The sequence below is a fragment of the Pteropus medius genome, unplaced genomic scaffold (genome assembly GCF_902729225.1).
Source record: "Pteropus medius unplaced genomic scaffold, Ma_sr-lr_union100, whole genome shotgun sequence".
Taxonomy (NCBI): Eukaryota; Metazoa; Chordata; class Mammalia; order Chiroptera; family Pteropodidae; genus Pteropus; species Pteropus medius.
The window spans coordinates 5,166,199-5,179,615 of record NW_024347867.1 but is presented as its reverse complement, the minus strand read 5'-3'; the positions used below and the strand labels follow the sequence as shown (position 1 = coordinate 5,179,615).

Here is a 13,417-nt window from a genome sequence, read left to right as displayed (position 1 = left end):
TCATCCAATAAAGCTTTAACTAAATACATGTACTGGGTGTTTACCTGATTCGTTTGTTTGTTTGTTTGTTTTAAATCAAAATAAACAGTTTCCTAGAAAAGTTTAGAGCTATAGTAGAAAGATAAAGGAAATGATTTATGTTCATAGTCAATTCAAATCAAGCAAAATGGACAAAGAACTTCCACTTTAGAAGGTTTGGTGACATGTAGGAAGCTCTACTTGAAATTCCCTGTTTTTCTCTAACATTAAGAGAGCTGGTGCAGGCTTGGCTTCCCACAGAGCGCCTTGGTCTTAATCAGCAGTGTCAGTGACCCTGGACAGCACACTGGCCCCTAGGACGTTCCGTTTGAGGTCAGGGATTCAGCCTCAAGAAATAAAACTTTTGTTGCTGACTACTATTTGAAATCCTTCCAGTTGCACACAATTAAAATATCTTCTGGAGTTTATCAGTGTCCTGAGTCCATGGTGTTTTGATTTTTCATTTTGGAACTATAAATAACACACAACAAATAGCAGTCAAAGCAGTTACTACAGCAAACGTTTTCCAAGTCTTTTAGCCTATGTGAAATTCACACACATATTCGGGTCAGGGCTAATAAAATTCTCTTTTCCAAACCAGAAACAGTATATGCTTTTGAAAATTAAAACTTATAAAGTCTACCCCCGTTATCCATGGTATGAAAATTAGATTTGGTATGCCAGTTGTTATAATTTCTGCTTTACATCTAAAACTTCAGGAGAAAAAGGCATGACTGCAAGAGGATAATAATCTCAGTTAGAATGCTGTTTCCAAATGGTTGTTTATGTAGGTACAGTTTTGGTGATGGTGAAGCTTATAGTTCTATTTTGAAACGCAGGTGGTTGGTTTCTATAGTATCCAGAATGCATGCTTTTCTTTGGATGTAGCTATAATTGCATGTGCATAAATATTAAGTACTATTTTGTTATTAAAAATAGATCTGAGCTGAATGAAAAAAAAATGTACACCTAGGTGAATTTCTGTGCTTTAATCTGACCTAAAAACATAGTCATATTTTTTGTAAATTTTAGGAATAGTAATATATAACCACAGTCTCCTATAAGAATATATAATTCGAGCCACATTTGTAATTTTAAATTTTCTAGAAGCCACATTAAAACAAGTAAGATGAGACAGAATTAATTTTAGCAATATATTTTAACCAAATATAACCAAAATATTATTGTCTCAATGCCTAATAAATATAAAAATTATTAATAGTATGTTTACATTTTTTTTACATTCTAAGCCTGAAATTCAATATATATTTTGAACTGGACTAGCCAAATTTCAAGTGGTCAATAGCTACATTGGACTAGCAGCTACCACATTAGACAGCAAAAAATTATATAACAACAGTGATTATTATTTTAATGGTTTTATTAATAAAATACATTCTCCATGTTTTATTTTCATTATGCATATGAATAGAATATATATTATGTGAATATATATATTGTGTGTATGTATATATATATTCTATAAGATGTCCACAGCTGAAACTTATAGATAATGCTTTGGTTTTGTTAATTACTCTAGTGTAGTGTTTCTTTTTTTCATTATTGTCTACACTGGGGTTGTTTTAGACATTTTTTTCCTAATCACACCCTTCTGTAAATTTTAATGCCACACAAAGAGCAGGCCACAAATCATTGTAATGTCTAAGAACTTTTGCCCCACGAGAACACATTTTTGTGCTCTTGGATGTGATATCTTCCCCCACTGCGAGTGGTTACTAGAGTGCTTTCTCTTAATCTGAAATAAATCGGTCAACTGTACTGACTTCAGTTAGTTACCCCAGACCCCAGAGCAGTAAGAAAGTTGAATATCCTCACATTATTTTCTGCCTTATGTAGTCCAGCTTCAATATTTTTTACGTAGAAAGAAATTCATGCCCTTTCTCTCAAATAGACAAAAGACCTTGAGTTTAGGAACATTTATCATTTTTAAATTTTATTTTTAATTGAGAAATGGACCTTAAGGAGTGATGTAGTGATTAAAACTTGCTTTCCATTAGCCACGTAGGATTTTGATGTCTAGCTCGCTTTCCCAGATGCTGCTGTTTGTAATGATAGTTTCCGGAATAACTATTAAGCTACCTAAGAAATCTAAATATTTGCTTTTCCTATCATTAAAATCCAGTTCAGATCTATTTCTCTATTATTTTGACGATGCCATATTGATGCTACCAAGCCTTCAAATATGATCATCCCTCTCTTAAACTCCCTTCCTTGAACTTGGGTGGACTACACATCTTTGTGTGTATGGCTACTTCACTGAGACAATAGTTATGATCTCTCTCCATTCCTTCCCCCCTCCCCCATCTCTCCCTCTCTTAACCACACAGCACAACATGCCCTTTTGGAGGATATCGAGTCACTCAGACCTCTTGGCTCTACATCAAGCACTGGAATTAGAGTATTTGTAACTGTGTTCTCTAGCTGGAGATCCGTTTTTTATATTTCAAGTACACTGAATTTTTATGTGTGATTCAATGCCTCTGGCTTTACACATATAAATTGTCTTAAAGGATGAAATCATATTTGGAATGAAAATTCCAGAATGAAGAATTCAGATTGCTGAATGGGATTAGACTTTAGTGCTACAGAAAGAAAACTCTATGGTCTTATATTTACAACACTTTAATGGTTTTAAAAAAAAAAAATCTGTGGAGGTTGCTGGTACACACCGAATGAGTCCTAACTGGAATTAACAGCTATAGCAAAGAACTCTTACCCTGGAAAAGCACCAACACACGCTTCATCTGTCAAGGTGGTGTTCAACAACATTCCTCAAAATGGAAGATCTTCTCAGCCCTGAGGTTTGAATCTGACTTTAGCCTACCTAGCCCAGAAAATCTGAATTGGAATGCACTCAGACTGTATAAGGACAATCCTATCTAGACCTGTAATTTGTGTAAATTATTGATGAAAATAATTTACTGTGACTTTATTAGCAGCTGACTTTGAAAGTGGATGCAATTTTTCTTTCATTTGTCGGGGAGGGATGTGGGAGGTGAAATGGGAACCTAATATTGTCTCTTTTTTAAGTTTGGCAAACAGAATGTTCATACTGATGTGTTGTGCCTTAAAGACAAGACAGCGTTTGTGTGTTACAATGTAACTTTGGTTAAAATCTCTGTAGATAATGAAAAACAAAAACCTTTGTGATTATTCTTAACATGACCAAATTTAAAATTCAAGCTATCAAAGCTTAATACTGCATCAGCAAGAAACTGAGTATTTGTTGCAATAAGAAAACGATAATAAAAAAAAAGGAAAGCTTGTGTTTTATTTGGATTCTTAATAATTCCAATAATTGTATGAGGCAACTATTTGTGCATCCAACCATAGGCAGAAGGTTTGGGAAAGACTGTGGGACCTTTACTTAGAAAGTGAAATTTACGTTGAAGTCTTGAGTACCCTTTCTACAATTTTGTTGGAGAAAACTAAGAGCCATATTCATAATGACTTGCACTTTTTTGAGGTTGACATTTTGATAAGCATAAGTGTAAGTTGCGTAGAGGAATATAGTCTCATGAAAATCATAAGCAAACTTTCTTAGAATCACCCAAACTTTGTTAGAATATGCCATGAACATGGCTTCAAATTCACATTGAGTAAACATGGCTTAAAATAAAGCTAAGTGGATATGTTCCCAATGCCATTGCAAAATTTAAATGTCATAAGTAGTGTAAGGTGGATGCCCCAGATGGCTTCTAAGGAAAAAAGTAAATCAATGAAAATTTTACCTAGAATATTATCATAAAATAAATTAGCACGTGAGCTGGATCTTGGCAGCATTACTGAAATTGCAACAGTGAATAGTACCTGGTTCTCTGTCTTAACACATCAATCTAGTTTCTCTCCGTTACAGACCTACATACCTTAGTTTCTACCTGCACTGTTACTGCACAATGGACTGCATTCATTGCAAGGAGAACCTGTCATTGTTGTGTTTGCATGTTTTTTTTTCTTGGTGTGTAGCCCATGTTAGGAACATGATACTGGTTCTCCTGTAACTTTGTATGACATGATTTCCCTTGTGGAAATTTAAGACTTCAAAATCTAGGAGTTGTTTTAATGATGTCTGCACCTGCAGTTCTGTGTTTAAAATGTCATAATGTGGAACCTAGAGTCCAGCTACTAGGCAGTGCCCCTAACCAGAGACTGGTCATGATAATTCATCATCTGAGGCTTCGGCGGCTCCCATATGGTCAGTGCTTTGCACACTGATCACAGCATTCACTATGGAAATATGATTTTAGTTTCCAGGCTATAAACTTGTATTTCTTTACTAAATGCAAAGGCCATGTTTATGTTGGGCAGAAAGAGATTGAGATCCAATTTTACGTAAGATTTCATCACACAAACCTTAAACTTATTCTTTAAATTTTGTAGCTTTTGGCTACCTCTGCCTGAAGTACAGTTGCAGTCAAATTAAGGTTGGAATGCTTTTAATAACAATAATAAAAATAAAAAATCATCTTACACTTCTGTTAGCCTTTAGCCTGAAAATAGCAGTTTAGAAAATTAAAGAACTGCATTGATTATCAATACTTAATTATATTTTGTGCACTAAAACCTTAAATATTTATTACTGTGAATAAAACAAAATTATCTTTACTATATAGCCAGTTTCTTTAAATGACCGAATTGTGGCATTACACCTAAATTTCGCAATTCTTTTTTATATCAAACAAGCAAGGCTTCTTATGCTGCTCAACCTGCAGGTGCAGAAAGGAACACCCCTTCACAGGGCAAAGAGAAGGGTCACCAATTGCATCACCCAGTGCTACTTCTCACACACATCTTCTCCTCTGCTTATGTGTTCAGAAGAAGCTGCCAGCTTCTAAATAATAGATTTAAGGAAATAATAGATTTAAGGAAAAGATCTCATCTGGCACTACAATGGGGCAGACCAATGAGCCAACATCGCGGCTTATCATTTAACTTTGAGCACGCTCAAACTAGAGCATGTCTCTTCCCACCTTAGAGATCCTCTTAACTTTCTGATCTGAAAAACAAAAATTAGTCAACAAACAAAAAACCAGCCCCTTTGGCACTATCCACATTTTATTTACCTATAGAATATTGTGCCTTACTGTAAACCAGTATGAAAAATGTTCTGCAACTAAAATGGGTTTTTGGCTACTTTATGTACAAACATGATATATCACTAAGAAATGGTATATCACCTTGTGTTGGCACCTGAAAAGACATCAAAACATGTAGCCTTGCTAGAATATTAGAGCATACAATGTTAAGTCACTATACCCCTATGAAAGTTTATGAATCAAATTCAGAGGCAACAATAAATATTTTAGAATCATGCAGTTCGTGCACAAAAAGTAGATAATATCTTTCTCAAAAGGTTTTTTCCTTAGTCTCTGGTGAGCTAAGATGCAAAATAGCGTCGACAACATACTCTAGTATGAATTTTTTTAAAGCACATTTGTTTATGACAAGCCTACATTCTCAGTGAATATGGCATTTAGTATTTCTTTTAAAAACAGACTTAAGCATCATGAGCCAAAGTTGCATTTTGACTCCCAACTCTGGTAGCATTATGGAGATCTCACAGTCAAAGTCAAGGGTTTCTGTTATGTATTAGTAAAGTATAGATTATCGGGGCCTATATAATTTAAAGAAATGTAAATTAATATTAAAAGCTTGTAAAAATATGTACATCTTTACTATTTCTCAATAAATACCTTTGGAAATGTTTTCATTTTCTTCACCCTCGCACGTTGTAGCGTTTTTGATGTGTGTATCAAGTTTGATTTTAAATAATGTGAAATTTGTATTTAGGATTCTTGATGTATTCTGACTTTCCCTTTTTTGGGCCTAAGTGGCATAATTTTCAGTTAAGGCAAGCTGGCATGTAATGCAGTAAAATGTCACTAATTAAGACTAAAAGTGAGCTGGTATACTGAAAAGATGTTAGTTGCAGTTTTTCACAAAAAGGTACTAATCAGGTATAATGCATAAGGAAGTTACAATTTATCAATGATAAGATAATGCCTTTTAGAATATTTAAAGCAGGTTCCTTTGTGATGAATATGTTTATAAGTAGTGTATAAGTAGCCTCCAAGAGAGATAAAAGAGTGTTTTTCTGAAATAGCTTCAACGGCTCCTTTATTACCTGTGTATAGTATTAGTTTATTTGCAGATATGTTGCATATGCAAACCAAAGGCAAATTTCAGACCAGCCTCCTTCACAGCTTTTTTAAATGTTAGCACCCAAATTGAAGTAGGCCCTTCTCTCTAAAATTGCACATGAACCTTAACACTTCTATCATTTCCCTGCTTTACCGTTAAATAATATGTAATACTCAGATTTATAAGTATCCAACATGACACATATTTTAATTTATCTTGGATGACTCACTAGGACGTATGCTCTGTAATGGCAGGGATGTTTGTTTTGTTTTGCTCACTTCTGTATCATCAGTATCTGGGAAAGTGTCTGGCGTATAGTAGGTATTTGTTGTATGACTGCATAAACCATAGGAAAACACTCATATAGTCATGGTCTGGAATTAAAGAGAATTTAATGTGCTAGAGCTAGATTTTCAAAATAAAAGGAGAAAACATACAGGTAAGTTTCGATGGGACCAACATAAATTTTTACAATTTAGCTGGAGTGTTTGCTGGCCTAATAATTTATAAAAATAAAGAGCAAAGATGTATTTGGAAAAAAAAAGTTATTCATGAGCTGAAAATAATCTACTAGGAAAAAAGTTAAATTTACAATGAATCAGTGATTGCTACCTATGCCCCTTTTTTACTCTTATTTTAAAAAATAGTGCGTAACATCGGTAGGTTTAGTTGATTTAAATTAAAGGCACAAAATATCACAAAAATCAGATCTGTTTGCTAACTGTGGTTCGTGATTCTGAATCCCAGAAACAAAAAGAAAACAATAATAAAATAAAAGAGGAAGAGGTGTATGATTTCCCTTAGCTAGCAAAAGGTAACCATTATTTAACATCTGTGCATGGTTTATATTTTTAAAAAACCAGTTATTAGATGTAGTGGTATAAAAGTACACATATTGTCATTCACAGGTCACTACTCAAAGCAGTCTGAAATCAGACCGAGCCAAAATGAATTCTGGGGATGTACTGTGGTCAACAAAGATGCTCCCTCAGAGCATCGAGGAGAAAAGCGTTCCAAGTTCTGATTCCTATGCCTTTCCCTCATCAAGAGAAACTGCCAGGACTGTGTCAGCACCCAATTTGAAAAATGTCCAAATGTAATATGCTAAGGAATCTCTGATAATGCAGATAATTCTATACAAACCAGATGATTATTTTCTCTCTCCATGAAATGCTTTTGATTGGGGTTTATGGGGACACCGTCTCAGTGGCTTTTAAGGCACTGTGACTGTCCCTTGTAGTCATGAAAGTTTAGCTTTTGGGGCTCGATGTCTGCTGCAAAGATGTCAGTCTAGCTCTCTGGTGAACCTTCAGTGAAAATATATGAACTTGAGTGAGAGTGTATGCTGGAGGTGGTAGAAGGGCCACCAAGTAAATCAGTCTCCACAGAAGCACAGCAGGGTAGAGCTGACCATGAACTCATCACACCCCTGACCCTCAAGATCTTATTCTCTTCGACGGAGTTAACTGTGAAGATACTATGTGAAGCACGTGATGCGTGATGACTCGCTCAAAGAGGCACCTAACCAGCCCTCAAAGGGAAGATTTCCAAGCTGGAACTCCAAGGGTAAAATGGAGAAGGCCAGGGAAAAGGTCATTGGAACCACCTAGACAAAGTGGAAAATATGTGAGAGAATATAAATAATCTAGAGGAAAGTAGAATGTTGTGGTCAGGAAACTGCAAATCTTGTTTCTGGAGCACAGAGTAAAGAGCGGGACTAGCAAGAAATGAGACTAGAAAACAAGGGCCAGATCGTGAGGATTTTCAATACAAGTTAATACGTTTTGGTTTTATCCTGGGATCAGTAGTTGTCAGATGAAAGGTTTGAAAGGTAAACAAAGGATTTATGTGTCTGGTCTCGCCCTTGATCAGTTTCTCTGGCCACACAGGAATCTAAGAGGAATCTAAGAGGCTGGCACAGGATCCTGGAGAGTTATTGAGAGGTTTCTGATGGTGATGGCCATGAATATGGAGAGAATGTCCAGATTCAAAGAGATTGAGATGTTAATAATTAGGAATTAGTATATGTTGCTGCTTCTCCTCATGTCCCTCAGGCAAATCCAGTCTAACCTCTAGGTTTCTGGTTTGGGAAATTTGGTGTATATATATTGCAGTTCACAGAAATCAGAAACACTAAAGAAGAAAAAAAGATTCCAGTTGCTATTTTTATTACTGTTGGTGATGCTTGTTATTGGGGGTGATACTGAGTCCAGTGTTTGGAAGTATTCGTTTGTAGGTGGTGGTGGATCTCAAAGTAGAGTTGTCCAGTACGAAGATGAATTTGCAGTGACTTCTTTTCTTTGTTAAACATCTTGCCATGTCATAACTGAATTACTCTTAGAGCAGTCAATAAAATTCTAAATAATTTCATCAGATCATATAAGTCATTTAAAAAGCATTTACCGGATGTGGTTCTATAGTGTAGCGGGTAGCACATTTGCTTTACATGCAGAAGGTCCTGGGTTCGTGCCCCAGTGGAGCCATGGTCCATGGTCTACAGCCATGCCACCCTGAACAAGCCCGATATCTGATCTCGGAAGCTAAGCAGTGTTGGGCCTCGTTAGTACTTGGATGGGAGACCATCTAGGAAGACCAGGTGCTGTAGGCATAAATAATAATAATAAAAGGAAAAGTATTTACCATTTATGCGACCTTGAGACAGCATGGGTGAAAGCTAGGAATGATGGCCGTTATGTAGAATGTGTATGTGCAAAGAACACCACAGAAAATTATTTGGGGTTACCAGTTGATTTAACATCTTGCTTCTCCATCTCCTGCCTTACCCCAATTTTCAGTAAAAATAAAGTAATAATGTCTCTGGATTTACAGCCCTGAAGAAATTCAAATGCTTCCATGAACTTTTCATCAGTGACTTGTACAAGTCATCGTCAGCTTATGTCTGCTTGGAAACAAAAATGACATTTCTAATTTATTTGACAAAAAAGAAAGCTATTAGAGAAAAAGCTCTACAACAGAATGAAAGGTGATTTATTCATTTATTCTTAGACAGATTAATGTATTCCCCCAAAATATGACTTTCATTAAAATATATGTTATGGTGGAATAAACTGTTTCATGAGAGCATGCAATAATAAATTATACATGAATAGAAATTAAAATTAATGCCAAACACACCTATAAAACCATCCTATTTGGCTCATAAACTAAATTACTTCTACATCAGTTATTGGAACAGCAGGGGTGGAATCCGGGAGACACTAGAGAGGGCTCTGAAAAAAAGGTGGTATATAACACATCGTTTTTTAAACTTCTATTTAAAGTTTTACAAATGACAAGTGCATTTTCCAAATTATGAGGACCCACTGCTTTCCTAAACAAAATCTACTACCATAAACAATTACTACTTTTGGCAACATATGCTGTTACCATGCTTAGCTCAAGAATTGGTTTTAAAGAGGAGAAAGGAAACATTTTTCTCCTGTCTGTGCGGAGCAGAGTTATTCATCCATGTACCTCCTTCCATGTATGTGAAACCTGTATTGTAGTTGTACTCATTGGACCTGAGCAGTGTCTGCTCAGCAGAAGCAGATGGTACCACTGAAGCAAGGTAAGGAATGGGAACATGTAGGAAGTGGTCAAGCTTTGATTAATCAGTAGCTTTGGAGCCAGCTCTAGAGTGAGCATGCCAGAAAGAGAAAGAAGAAGGAAATTAACATTTGAAGAGACTTAAAATGAACCGGGAGCTATGACATTACCTCATTTAATTATCATATCCCTGGGAGTTGGTATCATTAGTCCTGTTGTATAGTTTAAGTGACCTCCGAAGGTCATATGATTTATGGGTGGCACAAGCAGAGCTGGAACGTAGGTCTATCAGGTGGACCATGCCCGTTGCACTGTACCTGGCCTACCATTTATTGTAATTGAGTTGCACAGAACTTGTAGTTATGATCTGAGGAAAAGTGGAATCGAGCATGAGAGATTGCAAGCAATGGGGTTAACTGTAACCCTTTTCTCATTCCCCTGGATGTAAATGCCATCCAAGTAACATCCTGTGTCGCCTATGTGACAAATGGCCCTTAAGTAGTAGAAATGTTGCTTTCGCAGATAAATGCTAAAAGGGCCCGTAGCTAATGCTTTGTCTTAACAATCACAGGAACATTCAGTTTTATATGGAAGCCCAAGAGATAACTATCCAGTGAAAGCTGTTGAATTGATTTACATTTAGGTAAAAACATATTTTCCAGGTGCCCCCTTTTCAAAATACGTATATCACGAGGTCTTGGCACACCTCACTTATAGGCTCCCTGGCTCTGAGGAGGGCCCTGGACAGGCATGTGACCAGAGTGGAGAATTAGGACGTGTCTAGAACTACCTAGTATCGTGGAGCATTGAGGGATCAGCATGATTTCAGGAGTACCTGGATGGTAGATCTTCAGAAGGAAGTCCCCAAAGGGTAAGTGGAGAAAATATTTTTAAAAACAACTTGGCCAACATTTTGTATTTTCTAAAATTCTATAGTGGACGTGATTTTTCTTAAATTGTGGTACGTGTAAACTTATCATCTTAACCATTTTTAAGTGTACAGTCAGGCTTATTGAGTGCATTAATGTTGGGCTACTATCATCACCATCTATCCACAGAACTCTTTACGTCTTGCAAAACTGAAACTCTGCACCCATTGATCAATAACACCCCCATGCCCCTCCCCCCAGCCCCTGGCCACCACTATTCTGCTCTCTGTCTCTATGAATTTGACTATTTTCAGTACCATATATAAATGGCATCATACAGTATTTATTCTTTTGAGATGGGCTTATTTCACTTAGCATAATGTCCTCAAGATTCATCCATGTCATAGCATGTCTCAGAATTTCTTTTTAAGGCTGAATAATATTTTATTGTAAGTATACATCACATTTTGTTTATCCACTCATCCATTGATGAACACTTGAGTTGCTTCACCTTTTAGCTTTTGTAAATAAAGGTGATAATGAGCATGAGTGTACAAATATCTGTGTATGTCCCTGCTTTCAGTTCTTCTAAACCCAGAAGTAGAATTTTGGGGTCATTTGGTAATTCTTTTTAAAATTTTTAAGGAACACTTTTCCATAGCAGCTGTACCATTTTACATTCCCACTAACAATGCACAAAGTTTCCAATTTCTCCATATCCTCATGATTGTTATTTTGTTTTTTGACTGTAGCCATTTTAACCTGTGTGAGGTGATATCTCATTGTGGTTTTGATTTGCATTTCCTTGATGATTAGTGATGTTGAACATCTTTGCATGTGCTCATTGGACATTTGAATGTCTTCTTTGGAGAAATCTCTATTCGATCTTTTGCTCATTTTTAAAATTGCTTACTTTTTTGATTGTTGCATTGCAGGAATTCTTTATATTTTGTGGGTATTAACCTCTTATCAGATATATAATTTTCAAATGTGTTCTGAAATTCAATGGGTTGCCTTTTCTATAGTAAACGAGAGCTTTTTTTGTGTACTCAGTAGCCCCCGCAGCCTCTCCCGCCGGGCATATGGCTCAGTCCTAGTCAATTAGCACATTCCATTCTATTTGCCACAATAACTTATTTGCCCGAGGATGAATATAGGACCCAAGCTGGGCCTCTGAAAATTCACCCCAAGGGTTTCCTCCAAAGCTATTGTGAGAGAAGCACTATCTTTCTGGGATCATGAGCTCAGTGGGTATGTCAGCCTCAAGCACCAGGAACATCATTCTTATCACATTAAGAGAGAACCTGAATATGAAGCCAACACCAGGGGACACAGAGTTGAGAGATCAAGCCCTGGAGATATTATTAGAGCATTAGTTTCAGCATGTCAAGAGCCAGACCTTCAATTCAACAATTACACCTAGATTTTTAGTTTCATTAGCCAAATGTTTTTTTTTTTCTTTTCTTGTCTTGTCTTTTCTTTCCTTTTCTTTTCTCTTTTTTTCTTAAACTTGTTAGGCTTTGGTTTCTATCATTTGCAGTCAAGAGAGTGTGTACTAATAACCAATTAGATATGGCGATTCCTGGAGCAAACAGCTCAAAGCATGCCCTCCATCAATGCTTGAGAGAATAAAGGAGGTTAGAGTCAGTCACTCATGTAGAGTTGTTTGGGGCCTCCTGATTCTCTCTCTAGGTCTTCTGCTCTTTCCAGGTATACTGTGGCCAAGAGATCTGGGGATAGCAAGAGTGTGGAAGAATGGGACTATTTATTTTCTAAAAAGGATCCTTATAATAGTTTATTTTATAATAGTTTTAAGTTTTTACTTTCAAATACAGTCCGTTGTTTGTATCTACAGGTTCTGCATCCACAGATTCAACAAACCACAGGTCAAAAATATTCAGGGGAGAATATGACATTGCGGCTGACATGTACTATATAGTTAGGCCTATGATACATGTCCATACTGCAAATGTACAGACTTAATTTTCTTGTCATTATTACCAAAATAATACAGTATAACAACTATTTACATAGCTTTTACATTGCATTAAGTATTGCAATTAATCTAGAGGTGATTTAAAGTATATAGGAAGATGTGTGTAGGTTATATGCAAATACTACACCATCTTATATAAGGGACTTGAACATCTATGGATTTGGGTATCCTCAAGGGAGTCCTGGAAGCAATCCCCCCACAGACACCAAGGGATGACTGTATTTGCACCTATAAATTACAGTGCTCTGGATAAATCCTGGCACCTCACTTTATATGACTCTAGAAATAGGCTGTGCATCCTAAGAACACAGCTCTCCAGGACTGGCATCTCAGTGTTCCATCTACCTTCCCCGCTTTATCCACCTCATGACCACGTCACCTAATCATTTGTGAAATACAGTTTAGAACTATCTTAGCCAATTAGATGCCAGATCCTGTGGCCACTCCTTAATTTGTTTTTCTTTGGAAACATTGTTGGCCTTTCACCCTGATTTATTACAGTCCCACCTATGGGCGTGCATTGCATTTGATGAAAAGGGCACTGCTGAGTCACATAAAGTCACCAGCATCCTGTAGGATTGGAGCTAGTGTGGTAGTTAGGACTGTGTAGGTTTTCACTTTTTTCCTCTTTCCCAAAACATCCATCCTGGCACCCACACTGAGAGCTTATTTACTTTGCTTTTAGATGGACCAGAGCATTTTTTTTTTTAAACAGCTGAATAATAAGCCCTAAAAGTAGGAATTTCTATTACAACAACTGAAAGACCTTAGTGCTAGAAAACACATTATACTAATGAAACAGCACATCATGAACTTGAAAGTAATG

At 36.5% G+C, this 13,417-nt stretch overlaps 1 protein-coding gene and 1 pseudogene across 4 annotated transcripts in view; both read left to right on the top strand.

Annotated features, from left to right (window-relative positions):
• The window catches only part of EYA4 (EYA transcriptional coactivator and phosphatase 4), a 124,597-nt gene extending 121,848 nt beyond the window's left edge, over window positions 1–2,749 (top strand). For all 4 annotated transcript variants that reach the window (XM_039879039.1, XM_039879036.1, XM_039879038.1 and 1 more), the window contains one exon: window positions 2,367–2,749. In XM_039879039.1, coding sequence (XP_039734973.1) covers window positions 2,367–2,447 — 81 coding nt within the window. In that variant the 3' untranslated portion in view covers window positions 2,448–2,749. The remainder of the gene's footprint in view (window positions 1–2,366) is intronic.
• A 5,923-nt stretch (window positions 2,750–8,672) lies between these two features.
• On the top strand, window positions 8,673–8,788 carry LOC120615881 (uncharacterized; annotated as a pseudogene).
• The last annotated feature ends 4,629 nt before the right edge of the window (window positions 8,789–13,417 follow it).